Source organism: Theropithecus gelada, chromosome 1, assembly GCF_003255815.1.
Source record: "Theropithecus gelada isolate Dixy chromosome 1, Tgel_1.0, whole genome shotgun sequence".
NCBI lineage: Eukaryota > Metazoa > Chordata > Mammalia > Primates > Cercopithecidae > Theropithecus > Theropithecus gelada.
The window spans coordinates 61726966-61743357 of NC_037668.1; the positions used below are offsets into that span (position 1 = coordinate 61726966).

The 16392-nt window shown below is 42.0% G+C and overlaps 1 protein-coding gene across 1 annotated transcript in view; it reads right to left on the bottom strand.

Moving 5' to 3' along the window:
- CSMD2 (CUB and Sushi multiple domains 2) overlaps positions 1 to 16392 on the bottom strand; it is a 655178-nt gene that overhangs the window by 573155 nt on the left and 65631 nt on the right. Inside the window, exon 2 of the mRNA XM_025355777.1 lies at positions 8980 to 9196. Within this exon, the coding sequence (XP_025211562.1) occupies positions 8980 to 9196 (217 nt within the window). The remainder of the gene's footprint in view (positions 1 to 8979; positions 9197 to 16392) is intronic.

Consider the following 16392-nt stretch of genomic DNA (forward strand, 5'->3'; position numbering starts at 1 on the left):
AGGTTCCCCAGTCATAGCACTTATAGCCTGATTATTTAACTGTCTCCCTAAAGATATCTTGAGTTCCTTGAAGGCAGAAGCTGTCTTGTTAACTGTCGTATCTCCGACACCTGGCATTCCTGGTAGGCATTCAATAAATATAGAATAAATTTCCAGGAGAGCATAAACACATGTGTCCAGCATGGTGGCTGGAACATAGTAGCTGTTTGGTGTCCTCGTTCCTCTGTTCTCCTTTCCAGTGTCCTCACTCTGTTTCAATCCTAAACAAAGACTTTTCCCTCATCCTCATAGGTCCTCCCAGCCTCCTCCTGCCCACAAGAGCACATTCCCAGAGGGATTCTGGGGATCCCTTCAAGGACATCCCTATTGATGTGCAAGGCACACCTTTTAAGAAATCCAACAAACAGGTCCTTTGGGGGCCTCTGCTGTGATACATATTCATAAGAAGACAGTAAATCTGGCAAATTTGTGGATTTTTACAACTTCCAAACAGGTGTCTAACACCAGTTGAGTGAAATCTGCAACTAGCTCCAAATGACTAAAACTACATTGCACCTTAGGCTGATGACAGCATGTGTACTGCCAGTAATTGAGGGAACGAGTTGTAGTGTTTCCCATAACTTGAGCCCAAATGTCTAAATTAAGAGATGCTTAGCTGTGCTTAACTGGTGCAGTCATCACCAGTACCCTATAAACCCTCCAATACACGGGATGCAGTTTATTAGCAGCATCTTCATAGATTATGTTTGCTCGTGTCCCATTAGAAAACTTCATTCCACATTAAACTGCAATGCAATAGGATGTTTGCCAGCATGGAGAGGCCATCTAATTGTGCAAAAGCAGAGACGTGGGGATTGTTTCAGTACTTCATCCAGACAGGGCTGACACTGCATTATCTGGAAGGTTCTTTGTTCTTTCCTTGCTAATTTCCAAACTCCTACAGGCTCCTGGCCTTCAGGACCAGCTCCTACTCCCGTTCCCCACCCTGATCCATTAGAAGAAGAGTCTGATCAGCTTCTATTGTAAATTTAATTTGAAGCAGCCAGACACTGCCTTCTGGCACCCTGGGATGTGGCTGCTTGTGAATAGCTCCAGATGAAATGTGAGATGCTTTCAAGGAGATGGCTATGAACTCCTGGTAGAGAAAGGGAGTCACCGGGAGATGAATAGCGTCTGCATATAGAACAAGCTGTGCACAGTGTGTCTATTGGCACCTTTTCATCAATGATGCCAGGTGCAGCCGCCAGTACATAGCATCAGTGAGAAGTTCCCATTTTGCTGAGGTGGAAACTGAGGCTTGAATGGGTTGACTCACTTGCCCAAGTTCACAGACATAGAAAGAGGATGAAAACCCAGGTATGTCTTATGCTAAAGGTGTGAACCTCCCAAATCAATCCATCTCGGGGTTTTTCAACCTCAGCTTTACTGGCATTTGGGGTCAGATAATTCTTTACTGTAGACAGCTGTGCTGTGCATTGTGGGATGATGTTTAGCGGAATCCCTGGCCTCAACCTAGTAGATGTCATCAGTACCTCTCCACTTGCAGTTGGGACAACCACAAATTTCTCCAGATGTGGCCAAATGTCCCCTGGGGGACAAAGGTGCCTTCAGTTGAGAACCACTGCTCTACTTCGTGACTCACAAATGTATTATTTTGTCTTTTTGCTAAATTGTACTTTCTAATTTTTCCTACAAATGTACAAGTATTCCTTTTGTTTCTATCTCATCATAATTAAAGCAGTTTACATACTGTTTTAATTTAATCTTGATCAACCAACCTATAAGGCAGATCTTGATATACTCCCTTTATCAATTAGGACACTGTGGCTAAGCGTGAAAGTGACTTGCCAATGCTATGCAGCTAGGGAGGAGCAAGAGATAAAACTCATGTCGTCTACTGGCAAGACTGGCGTATATTCCACGGTGTGGCTCTGTTACAGCAAAGCAAAAAAAAAAAAAAAAAAAAAAGAAGGCTTGACTCCCAGCCTTAAGGAGCTTAGAATCTAATAGGAGGAAAGCTCATTGCTCACAACACAATCCAGGAGGAGGCAGCTGGAGAAAGGCGAGGTTAAAGCGGGCTGGGATTGGGGTAGGTGGGTAACATTTCAGCCTTTTGTTGGAATGCATTTATAAAGAAAGGAGACCAGAGTGTTGGAGAGAAGAGGAGAAAAGAGAGATGCCTTAAAAACGCAATGAGGAGACTCCAAAAGGGAGGAGTCTGGGAGGGAGTGAGGGTTGAAAAACTGCCTATTGTGCACAGTGCTCACTATTTGGGTGATGGGTACAACTAGAAGTCCAAACCCCTCCATTATGCAATGTATCCACGTAAAGAACCAGCACATGTAACCTCCTAATCTAAAAAAAAAAAATTTTTTTTAAATGTAGTGAAAACAGTAATTGTGAAACTTGTATTCATGAAATTTTTTTATTTTTATTTTTCTGAGATTAGGTTTTACTGTGTTGCCCATGCTAGTCTTGAATTCCTGGGCTCAAACAATTCTCTTGCCCCAGCCTCCCGAGTAGTAGCTGGGACTACAGGTGGATGCCACTGTGCCCAGCTCATTAAGTTTTAGACAATAAACATAGAAATCCCCCAGGTAACGCAAGCAGAGAAAAATCTGCTGCAGGCCTCTTGGTGGTCTGGCCCCACTGTCTGTGTGGGAAGGCAGAGGAGAGGAGGCTATCATGGGATCAGTAATGCTATGATACATACACATTGCATACATACACATGATACATACATGCACAATTAATGACTGTTCCTGAGCTCAGTGCCTCCTTCAGTGTCTTTCTACCACACCTGATATCCCAAGTCCAAAAAGTCTGATGAGTTGGCCACAGATGAAGTTTCATCACAGGCACTAGAACTCTCTGGAAAGGTCTGAGTTACTGGGTCCTAAGAACAGAAGGGCAGGAAAGGACGTAAACAATGTTTCCGGACCACGTAAGCATCTATAGCTTGTGGCTCACATACAACAACCCTGTAAGGAGGGTAGATGTCACCTCCGTTTTATAGATGAGGCTCAGAGAAGCCAAACCTTGCATGAGGTCATAGCATTAATAAATGTAGAGCCTACCTAGGTATAAATCTAGGTCTGTCCCCACTGTACCCTTCTGTCTCACAGGAAAACACTGAGAGAGGAGGTGACCTACCAGCTCTATCTACCAGACAAGTGAAGAAAAAATGTCAGTGCAGCAAATATCCTGCTAGGCCCAAGAACACATTTTACTGGAGACTGGAATTCACTGCAGACTGATCTGGTTTGTTTTCTGTTTCCAAGGCAGACACTGCGGAGTCATCCTCCATTTCTTTCTTTTTCTTATTCCCACTCCACTGTCCCTATACATCCACTACTAACTCTGGGGACAGCTCTTTCCCATAGCATCATACACATCCACACCATCTTTACCCTTCATTGCTTTAGTCTAGGCTACTGCTGTCTCTTTCCTTGCCCCACGGTCGCCAGTCTGCCCTCCACCCCAGTGCATTTTCCACACTGCCACCAAATCACGCCGAAATCCTCTACTTAAAAACTTTTATTAGAAGGGTATCCGCAAAAAACCTACAGATAACATCATACTTAATGCTAAAAGATGAAATGTTTTTCCCTTAACATCAGGAATAAGTCAAGGCTAGCCACTCTGACCACTTCTATTCAATATTATACTGGAGGTTCTAGATAGTGCAATCAGGGAAAAAAGGAAATGAGAGGTATCCCGATTGGAAAGGAAGAATTAAAACTTTTATTCACAGATGTAAAAGAACTGAACTAACAACAAATTCAGCAAGGTCACAAGATACAAGATCAATTTACAAAAATCAATTGTATTTCTATATATTAACAATGGCTAGTCCAAAACCAAAATTTTTTAAAAACCCATTCTCAATAGCATCAAAAAGAATAAAACTTTTATTTTAAAAATTTCCTTGTCAAGATGAAGAGGAAAGATAACATGTTAAACTCTGCCTTGCCTGACCCCCTACATTCTCACGAAAATGATCTAAAGTATATAAAGAGATGGAATATCTACAATTAACTTTGGAAACTAAGAAAAAGAGATAGATACCTACATCCTGCAAACACAAAGAAATTTTTACAAGATAGTAAGACCTAACTAAGACAAAAGCTAGCTAGGCAGGATGTTGACAGAAAAATATAGCTTAAAACATGTTGTAAAGAAGCAACTTTGAGCACTAATAGAATAAAAATCACAGAAAAAAAAAAAAAAAACAAAGAAAACTTGCACTAGAAGACAGATAAAAGGAAGCAACAGTAAGGAAGCTTAAAAATAATAGAAAGCATTAAGTATAATAGAAGAGCAAACATATCAGTTGTTACCAAAAAATATGAGTGAACTAAACTTTGCTGTTAAAGGATAGTGATTCTCAGCCACGATTTTTAAAAAATTCAATGACTATGTATATTGTGCTAAGAGCTATTCCTAAAAGAATAATATAGACATATTAAAAACAGTGAAATTGGCAAAGATGGACCCAATCAATGCATATCTGAAAGAAAAAAAGGGTGTAATATTGGTACAAAGTAGAATGTAAAGCAAAAAAGAAAAAAAGAAAAAAACAGTAGAGAATAGGGAATAACTACAATTTTTATATGGAAATATATATATAATTCACTCTGAAGATCTAACATTTGAAAATATGAATATGCTGAAGAGTATAGAATCACAGTTTATAAAATAAAAACTCAGGAATAAAAAGAGAAATTGATATAAACTACAGTAAGAATGTGAGAGCAATATATTGCCTATCTTGGCAAATATCAATTAGGCAATAGATACGAAATTAGAAAAACTGAATGATATTAATAACTTAATTTTTTCACCCTTCATACACAGAATATCTTTCTTCATAGAATACTGACAAAAATGATCTTATACAGAGGGAAACAAGTCAACAAATTCTCCAAAGTAGAAATCATAATCTAATCATAATGAAATAAAGCTAGATAATAATTTCTAAAGTATAAACAAATATTACTTGAAAATTTAAGGGGAAAACCCTAGAGTCAAAGAAAGAACAAAACTGCAATTAGAAACTCTTTCTAAACTAACAACTAGCCATAAAAATTTATGGAATATGGTCAAAGCTGTACTTAGGGGAAAATGCCTCTTAATGTTTTTATTATCAAACAAGAAATAATAAAACCAATTTAATTTACAAAATTCACAAAAGAGCAATATTAGCCTAAGGAAAGTGAGAGAAAAGAATGGATAAAGATAAAAGCAGAAATCAATAATTTAGATAAAAGAGAATAAAATGGATTGCCCTAGCATTGGAACTTTAAAAAGACCAATAAAATAGGCAAACTTCTGGCAAGACTAACTGAGTGGAAAAAAAAGAAAGAAAGAAATGCGCAGGAGCAGATGTGAGAAAGGGATGTGACCCAGACACCATGGAGAAAGAAAGGTTGAGTGGGAAAACTATGTACAACCCTAGGATAATAGACTTGACACTCTCAATAAAATAGGTGATTTTATTGGTGATTCCCTGGACTAACACACAGACAAAAACTGATTCGTGAATTAAAAAAAATTGAGTGGACTAAAAACCATGCAAGAACATTAAAAAAAAAATTCACAAAGACCCAAGGGTCCCCATCAAGCATGCTTGCTGCTGCCTCTCCACACCCCCAGAGCAGCACCATTCCAGTATTAAGGACAGCATCTTCCAATGTTACTTGGACTGTCCCCTAAGGTCATTTCCCCTCCTATCGTCCTCCGGGGTGTGAGCTCCTCTGGTTCCAGGTCAATAAAAGGCAGTGGTCTCCTTCTAGCCCTTCCCCTTTGCTAAGCCTGTGTGACCTTGTGAAATAAATTAGAATAAGCAGATCACAAAGATGACAGAGATCAGGAGCACAAACAGGGACAACCTAATGAAGGTTCAACCCCAGAGCTTCATGCTCATGGCTGGTTGGCCAGGAACGCTGTGCTGTGGCTGGGGACACATCTGATTCTTCTGCATCCTTAGGACAAGAGGAAGCCTCCCTGCCAGAACCACTTCACCAGGTCATGGAAACTCCCACCCTTCCATGCTAGAACACCGGCCAGGCCAGTCTCCACTCTGCTGAGTCTTCCATACTTCCCCTCAGAGTCAGAAAACCCAAGTGTCAGAAAACAAAGACTCCACTACGTATGCGGGGACCCTGCCTTAAGAGCAGGACAAGCTTAAATAACTCTAGTAGGCAGAATTGGAGAATTTGCCTCTAGCTGTCCACACCTCAATCAGTGCCCCATTGATCTGATCTGACATTCTATCTTTCAAACAAGCATGCAACATCATGAGCTCAAAATCTGATGCAGAAGACTGGCTCCCTTGTGACCACATCCAGTCTTATGTTTTAGGTACCATCCAGTCCTAGTCTCCCAAATTTGTATCTCTAGCCCTGACACCCTTGAACTCAAAACCCACATATTCAAGTGCATGTTCAATGCCTTCTCCACCTGGATATCTAATAGACATCTAAAATTTTATATGGCCAAACTGAATCTTAACTTCCAGCTCCTCCTCTCAGGAAACAGCTACTTCTTCCTATAATCATTAAAGCCAAGGAGACTGGAATCATCCTCATCTCCTTTCTCCCACAGCCCACACCCAACGCAACAACAAATCCTGTCTGCTCTGTGTTTGGAATACAGCACAGATCTGACCATTTGTCATCACGTCCCCACTTCCAGGAGACCCAAGCCTCCTTCTTCTCTGCCCTGAGCAGCAGCCTCCAGCCTCACCCCTTTCACTCCATTTTCCCTACAATGGCAAAGGCCTGTCACAGCAGGTCCCTCTTCTGCTCAGAACCCTCCAAGGGTTTCCTGTGCCTCGGGATCAAGGCCAAAGTCCCTGTGTGACCCATGAGGCCCTGCAGGATCTACCACCTTCTGCCACCTCCCAGCCTCACCTTTTCCCTTCCATAACTCCTACCCACTGGCTTGCTCTAGCCTGTAACCACTGGCCTCCTGCATACCCTCCTTTGCTTGTGAGAGGAATTCAAACTAGCACAGCATAAAGACAACACCTGGGATGATCTAGAATGAGGATTCCAAAACTGCAGGTCTTCCTAGTCAACATGGTTGGCTTGGCCTGAGTGGACTGTGCCACAGCAAGACCATCCTCCAAAGGTTGGCCCTGTACCCTTTACATTTCCTGTGCCCTTGGCCTAGAAGTTTTCCCTAGATACCTATACGGGATACCCACCATACATGATATTCCATGATTCAGCTCTCTGCTCATAGCTCTCTTTCTGCTCGGAAAAACCATCTCTGACCACCCTATAAAAACCAGCAATCACAGCCATAAAAAAGGATGAGTTCATGTCCTTTGCAGGGACATGGATGAAGCTGGAAACCATCATTCTCAGCAAACTTACACAGGAACAGAAAACCAAACACAGAATGTTCTCACTCACAAGTGGGAGTTGAACAATGAGAACACATGGACACAGGGAGGGGAACATCACACACTGGGGCCTGTCGGGGGGTTGGGGGTTAGGGGAGGGATATTAGGAGAAATACCTAATGCAGATGACTGGTTGATGGGTGCAGAAAACCACCATGGCACTTGTACACTTATGTAACAAACCTGTATGTTCTGCACATGTACCCCAGAACTTAAAGTATAACAAAAATAATAATAACAATAATAAAGCCAGCACTCCTGCCATCACTTTCTTACCCTGTGTGCTTTGTCTTCACAGAACCAGACATGTTATGTATTTCCATATCTCCCTCCCCATTAGCATGTAAGCCACTGCATGAAGGCAGTGGCTTTGTTTTTCTCACTGCTATTCCCCAGCATCCAGGCCAGTGTCAAGACATAATAGGTACCCATGAAATATTTGTGGAATGAATGAATGAAGAGGACTCTAGCCCTTTACCAATGTTTCACAGAACCCTGCTGAACCCCAAGGGAAGATGATTAGCCCAGTCTTTTCTGGGAGAAACTGCAGGAGGGGTGCAGGGAGGCCCCAGATGCCCCCCACCTCTGCTGTAGGCTTCCCAGACTCACTTCTGCCCTGAGGAGAAAGAGAAGAGGGCTGAAGACTGTGCAGTAAATGTGTGTGTGAGACCCTGCTGCAGGAGCTTGGAAGCCAAGGGCTGAGATGCATCTTAAACAAAGCTTTGAGGTTAAGCATTTGGCTGGGAACCACTCATTAGTGCATCATGTCATTAGAAGCAATTAGCACCTCTGGCTCCCCAGGGCTTGGCTGGTAAGCCATTAACCCTTTGGCTTCCTGAGGAGACGGGAAGCCACGCTGACCTGACCTGGACAAGGCTTGTGACACAGGCTGGCTGGCCTCCGGGTCACCTGGAGAGTTATGACGCTGGGGTCTTCACCTGTGCCCCAGAAAAGTCTGCCTTTTCTGTAGAGGGTGGAAGCCTTCCTCCGGACTCCCTCCTGTGAGCTCTTCTCCTTGAGAGGCCTCAGGGGTATAGGAAGCCATCTTACTCGCTCCATGGGGTTCTCTTCCATCACAGGGATGGGGATTAAGAGGGTGGGAACTCCCCCAAATTCCAGAGTCTACACTCACAACCAAGGCCTTGCAAATGCAAAGCAAACTCCAGAAAAGTGTTGATGGTTTCAAATACTATGATGCAAGACATATTCATTGCATCACTATCAGCCTTCAACACCCACATCTGTTGGTTCCAACTTATATTTCTGTGTATACAAATAATACACCCTGTGCATGAAAAATCAGTTTCAATAGAAAGAGCTGAATTTGTCTAGAACCCTCTTGTGTTTTCTCTCTAGTCTTCCCAAATGTCCTACTAATCAATCCTCCCAACTGGAAACCTCTAAGCAAGAGATATGAATTGGGAAACCAGAGGGGTTGAGGGAGGGCATCATGAAAACAGTGGTCTTTGTTGATGACCATAAACTTTTCACTCAAGAAAGTTCTTCCTCCTAGTGAGCCTGGCTCAGAGCCCAACTGTTTGCTACAGGGAAGGTAGGCAGCATGGTACCTCGTACGCAGATTCTCCGGCTGGGGTGGACCATCAAACACCGACAGGACATCAAAGTCCTCTTCCAGGGCAAAGGACTGGAACACAAGCTGGATCCTGTGCTGCTCTTCCGCGGTGATGGTCCACGTGCAGTTGGCGTAATTGGGGTAGCCATATGGGAACCCTGGGCTCTCAACTGTCCCATTGGGACCGTGCAGTTGGAACGTGCAGTTCTGGCCTGGGAAAGAGAAACAGAGCAGTTCAGAATAGCCAGAATAACTCCTAGAAGCTTCTAGAGAGTCAGGAGTAATGTGTTAGCCAATCATGAACCCACTTTTCCAAGCGCTTCCCATGAGCCAGCCCTGTGCTTGGCACTGAGGGAGGTACAAAGGGTGACTGACGTTGACTGTGGGTTTGCTGTGTGCTGCGTACTGACCAGGTGATACATTGTGTATCATTTAATCAAGGCTTACAGCAACTCTATGCAGTAGAAAATTAAGGTTTTGAGAGTCAGAACTACAAAGTCACCAATACCAGGCTGAACTCAGACTTCCCCTCTACAACATGGAATGTCAGAACGACAATTTCAAATCTTCTCCACTGTCTACAACCTCCCGGCTCTCAGCTAACTCCTCTCCCTCACTCTCCATAGGAAATAAAAGCCATTCCTAAGGATTCCCTTGCCTTCCCCATTCCAAACCCTTCTAGTCTATCCCATGCTGTCTTCATTCCCGCTACAGAGGAGCCACCTCTTCCTCCACCTAAATGGAGGAAGGGTTTCCCTACTCCATTCCCTACTCTTCAAGAACAGTATACGATCCTTTTTCTCTCTAACGTGTGTTCAGTCATTTCCTCTCCACTAGTACCTTCTCATTTTAAATGTGCTCAAGACTATCGTTAAGAAAACAATTCCCCACCCCACTTCTCATCTCCCTCCAGCCTTGTCTCTCTCTCTTCTTCTTCACAGCCAAATTTATAGAAAACACAATCTGTCTATACTTTCTGTCTCCATTTCCTTACTTCCCACTCACTCTCCAACCCTGTCAATTCTGCCTTCTGGTCCCATCGATCCACCCAAACAGGTCTACTACCCATGGACTCGGTGGCTATTTTTCCATCTTCTCGTTAATTGACTGCTCAGTACCTCTGACTGCTGTTGCTCACCCTCCTTTCCGAAACACTCCTCCGGGCCAGAGCATCTCAGACCTCACTGTGCACACGCATCACCTGGGGATCTGTCTCAAATGGAGATTCAGCTCAACACTGAGGTGGGACTGGAGAGACTGCCTTTCCACCTTGCTCCCTGGTGATGTGATGATGCCCTGTATGGGACCATATTTTGAGCAGCAGTGCCCTGAGCTTCCTCCCACAATACCATACTCCTTTCCTGCTCCCGCTCTTTCTCTGCCTCCTTTCAGTCTCTGTGCCAAGGCTTCTCCTCTTCCCTCCAATTTGGGGAACTTCCCACTTAGGCATTGGTTACTCACAATGTTGTCATCCAGGCCAGTCATCCCTCTGTGCACCAGGCCCGTCACCCGTTTGGGATGCTCTCGATGTCCCTCCACCCACTCTCTCCTCTTCTGTTGCCTCCCCCGCAACTCAATGAATGGAATCGTGCCTCCATCTCTTTATCTAAGTAAGGCTCACCTAAAAGCTTCCTCTTCTTCACAACCCCATGGCTAATCTACCACTCTATCTCTATGTCCATCTGTCCTCACCCCACGCCAAACTCATTCCTAAACTGCCATATTCACTCCTAACTGGTCAGCCGCATTTGCTCTGGTCCTTGCCAATCTGTTCTTCACACTGCAGGCAGAATACGGTGAGGTCATCCCAACCTCCCATCTGCCCCAAACGTTCAATGGCTCCTCCTTGCTCTTCAATAAAGAAAAAAGCATTTTAAGTATACAAGGGTCTCTACATGGCCTGGCCCTTAGTGACCTCCCAGCTTCATATCCACCAGTTTTCCAGTCAAATCCTGCCTGTTTATGTCCTTTGTACCTGCCACACCCTCGTACTGCACAGCCACAGGACCTTTGCATGTATGGTTCTCTTTGCCTACAACACTTCTAGCATACCCATCTTTCAGATCTCAGCCTAGTGTCCTTCCTTGGTCAGATCAAGCCCACTACTATACACTGTCATGATATCGTAACTTCTCCTTAGTGGCACTTATTATAAATCTCCATGCTTCCATATGATTGTTTCACAAGTATCTGTCTTCTCACCAGGCCGAATGCTTCATGAGAGCAGACACCATATGTGAATTTCCCATCTTTGAATCCATGTCCCAAGCTCAGTATCAGGTATGTGGTAAATTCTCAATAATTTAATATATTGTTTGTATTTATTTGGTGTTTGGCTAGACACTCTCCTAAAAACTACCTATACTGACTTGTCTAATCCTCACAACAGCCCTGTAAGTAGATACCATTACTATCATCTCCATTTTACAGACAAAGAACTAAGGCAGAAAGAAATTAAGGAATGGGGCCCAAGTCACTGTTACACAAAGGTAGGACTCAAACATAAGCAGTCCACTTCGAATCCATTTTCTTCACCATGATGCTGATAAATTGACTCGACACTAATTTTTTTTAAAGCCCATTTTAGGGATTAACCAACAAAGGACAGTTAATCTCTAAAGGACTTTAATATTAAGAAATCTCTTAACACGAAGTATCCCATTAAATGACAAAAAAAAAAAAAAAAGTTAAGGTCTTCTGAATAAATCCTAAACAGGCATTTCATAAAATTAGGCATGTAACCCTGATTAAAATAAGCATTCAAAACCAGGAAAAAGAATATTTCCTTATCACGATAAAACTTCAATTTTAGAACAATACTCTACCTTGTACTTATAGTGAAACACCTGATTAAGATTGGGAACAAGACAGAGATGCCACCATCACCTCTGGGATTTCATGGCTTATTGGAAGAGTTAACCCATGTGACACAAGAAAAAGAAATGAGAAAAGAGGAAGAAAAATTATGGTTTGCAGATGATACATTAATATACCTAGAAAACCCAGGAGAATTCATAATAAAGCTATTAGAGATAATATGAAATTTTAATAAACTAGCCAAATGCAAAATAATACACAAAAATCAGTAACATTCCTATATGTCAATGACAGATAAAAATATAAAGAAAAAATATCCTGTTTATGGTAACTACAAAATGCATATAGTACATATAAATAAACTTAACAAGAAAGGTGCAGGCACCATATGAAAATGACTTTTACAGAGGGATAAAAAATTTGAATAACTGGAGAGACATAGCATAATCTTGAGTGGATACAGAAAGGTTAATTTATGATATTAACCTCTTGAAAAGTTATAGAAAAGTTAATTTATAAGTTTAATGCAATTCAGATGAAAAGCCCAATGACCTGTTTTAAATTTGGCAAAATGATACCTAAGTTTAACTGGAAAAATAGATTGTCACAATGCATTTTTTAAGAAAAGATAGTAAATTTAGCAGTCTCATTCCACAAGATACTAAACGGCATCATAAATGACTCTTATGAAATAGTGTGGGGGTGGGTCCAGGAGTAAACAGGTAGGACATGAAATGGCATTACATGAATATCTTTAATGCACATAAAAATGGAAATATGTATCAGGCAATATTAAAAAAACAATGAGAAAAGAAAAAGACTTTTGCTGGGTCAACTAATACACTGTTTGGGAAAATAATTATCTCCTCGAATCACACCATATACCAAAATAACTTCCAGACGGAGCAAAGAGTTACATGTTAAAAAATAAAGTCATAAAATAAGTAGAAAAAAACCTAGGTAATTATCTGACTGACTTTTTAGCATAATAACTGAGGCGGCTACTACACGATTGATATGAAAAGTATGCATATGTCAACAATAGAAACAATATCAGAAAGCCTACAAAAATGTTAAGAGAAAAGTAGTATCATGAATACAGAAAGAACTATTACTAATACTTAGGGCGGAAAGTACTATTAGTAATAATTGGGCAGGATCTGAACAAATTAGTTCACAAAAGAAGACATAAATGGCCCAGAAGCCAGAAAAATATCCAACCACAGTGATAATGAAATAAAGCCTCTAACTCCACAACTTTCAGAGAAGCCCAGAGTACACTTCCTTGAACTTTCCCTCACTGGTACAGGTACTAGATTTACTTCGCTCCTGTCCCTAAAACCTGCCTGGTAATGTCATTGCATCATGCCATTCATTCCTTCCTTCATGCATTCATTCCTCTAGGATAGATCCTGTGATGAGCCAAGGGGGCCTGGATCATAGACTAGAAATAAGTAAATCCAGTCATTGGACAATAACATGCTGGAGGGGTACACATGCTAGAGTGGTTCTGAAGTAGAGATGCCACAGGGGCCACATCTTAAGGGCCTCCCCCATTCGTGTTGTGGGCAACCAAGGAAATATCAACATTCACCACCATCACCAGCATCCTAGACCTCTGCCTTGGCTCAGACCTGCCAAGGACTGGAGATTCTGATTAAGAATCTAGGCGTGAATGGCATCTTCTGCTATAGAGAAAGAAGTGAAGGAGTTCAGAACAAAGCCTCCGGGAACATCTCCCAGGCAAGGGGACAGAAAAGGGAAGAAAAGGGGACAGAGTGGGGAACAGGTAGAATAGTAGGAGAGGATCCAGAGGGCAGTTCCATGCAGGAGAGGGCGACTCGATGTGGTGAACAGCACAGAAAGACTAAGATGAGGGTCTTGAATGAGGTCACTCTGTCTGGTGTCTAAATAGTCCCTCTGGAAGCAATGCCGAGAGCCGGAGCCTTGACCTGGTCCCTGCTGCATCCCTACTGCCTAGAATTCAATAAGTATTTGCTGAATGGATAGATCAATTTCAGCAAAGGCAGGTGAGAGGATGGCAAGGTGGAAAAGAGGGCAGATTGTAATAGGCAAGACTGGCTGATGAGAAGTTGGAAGGCCATTGTGTTCTAAACAATAACTTTTACATTGTAAAAACTTTGTAAAATATAGGCAAGATTTAAAAAGAGAAAACTGGCCGGGCACGGTGGCTCACGCCTGTAATCCCAGCACTTTGGGAGGCCGAGGTGGGTGGATCACGAGGTCAGGAGATCGAGACTATCCTGGCTAACACAGTAAAACCCCGTCTCTACTAAAAATACAAGAAAAAAAAAAAATAGCCGGACGTGGTGGCGGGCGCCTGTAGTCCCAGGTACTCAAGAGGCTGAGGCAGGAGAATGGCGTGAAACCGGAAGGCGGAGTTTGCAGTGAGCCGAGATCACTCCACTACACTCCAGCCTGGGTGACAGAGCGAGACTCCATCTCAAAAAACATAAAATAAAATAAAAAAATAAAAATAAAAAAGAGAAAACTGATTATAATCTCTTCCTTCCAGAGGCAACTGCTGTTAATATTTTCATTTTTTTGAAATTTTTTCCATGCATATTTCACATTTCACATTGTTGAGATAACACCATATATATAATTTTGTGTGCTACTTTTTCAGTAAGTTATTCTTCAATCTTCAATTTAAAAAGGCAATGTGGACTTGTAATATGCATAGATATGCACATATGCAATGCAAGTATAAAAAATATATATCCAGTCTCCCTCCTCCCCACCCAATCCAAAATTACCGAAGTTAACAGCCAGGTATGTGTCCCTCCCTCACCTTCTTCTCTCTCATGCAAACCATATGGACACATTCTGGGAGAATTTTTATTATTTCGTTTAAAAAATAAAACTGTAGTTTAGTTCATTTTTCTGCAACTTGCTTTTTCACATAACAATACGCCGGGGACACCTTCCAGGTCAGTAGATACAGATCTAACTTATTTTTTATATGAATGTGTAATATTCCATGCCATGGATGTATCTCAATTTATTCAACCACTCCCCTGTTGATGGCCATTCAGGTCATTTCTCGGTTTTCTTTTGTAACAATTCAGTAAATGTTATAACATGAGCGTTCCCTAAGATACTGAATCTGTTCATAAACAGCATTTTAAATGGATGCACAACGTTTCAATGTACGGTTATACTAGAATTTAGTTAGCCATTCTCCTACTGTCAAAAATTTAAATTGCTTCTGGATTTTTTGTTCCATTGTAAATAAAACCTGGACCCTTAGTTAGATCTGGTGACAGGATGCTGGTCAATGCAGTGGAAAATGCCTTTCCACGGCCAGAATCCCAGAACGAATGTTCCCCTATGCAGTAACTGCCTCCAGCTTTGGTTTCAGGTGGAGTCAGGTAAGGTACTGTCCACATTAGGCTGGCTGACCTCTGTCAGGGATGGCTAGAAAGGGTTAGGAGCATGACTCATTTGGAAACCTCCCTGAAACCAGTGTATGTTAGTAAGCTGAGGAAGTTATAACCCAGAGCAGCCACTCCAGATTGAAATGTGAATGGAATGGGAGCTCATGTCAAAATGGCTTTGTCCTTTCATGCCCGTGAAATGTTGAATTTCTTTCAAGAAAAAGGCTACCTTTTCTTCACTTCTAGTGACTGATGTTCTGCCCTGTAGATAGGAATGCTGCTACTGACCTTCATTTTGATGGCACCTTGCATTTCTCTCTAGCCAGGATGGTCTGCCTTCTCCCACCCATGCCTTGAGACTCTGTTCAATGCAGCTACCCCCATCAGGCTCCAGAACAATCCCAGAGAACTAGACTCCTCAGGTCATTGCTTATTCATTTGTTTTGGATTATTTCCCCAGGACAGACTTCCAATAGCAGATGACTGGGTCAAAGGGTATGAACATTTCTGAGGCTGTGACTCTGGGTTAACAATATCCTTTCTAGGAAATGTGCACCCATTAAACTCTCAATAGTCATGTCTAGGAATGCCTATCTCACAGCACCTTTGCCAACATTGGGTATCGTCTTATTTGGAAATTTTTTAGTTAGTGATGTTTTATGACTCAGATTCAACATCTTTTTCACTTTTTCTAATAATTTTTTTTTTATTATTGTACTTTAAGTTCTAGGGTACATGTGCATAACGTGCAGGTTTGTTACATATGTATACTTGTGCCATGTTGCTGTGCTGCACCCATCAATTCGTCAGCACCCATCAACTCGTCATTTACATCAGGTATAACTCCCAATGCAATCCCTCCCCCCTCTCCCCTCCCCATGATAGGCCCCGGTGTGTGATGTTCCCCTTCCCGAGTCCAAGTGATCTCATTGTTCAGTTCCCACCTATGAGGAAGAACATGCGGTGTTTAGTTTTCTGTTCTTGTGATAGTTTGCTAAGAATGATGGTTTCCAGCTGCATCCATGTCCCTATAAAGGACACAAACTCATCCTTTTTTATAAAAAAAAAAAAAAAACAAAAAAAACAAAAACAAAAACAAATACCACAATGAAAAAGGAGCTGAGGACTTAATCAGATAGTTCCAAAAAGAAGGAATTAAAATTATTAGACGTACCAAAACCCCATCAGTACGT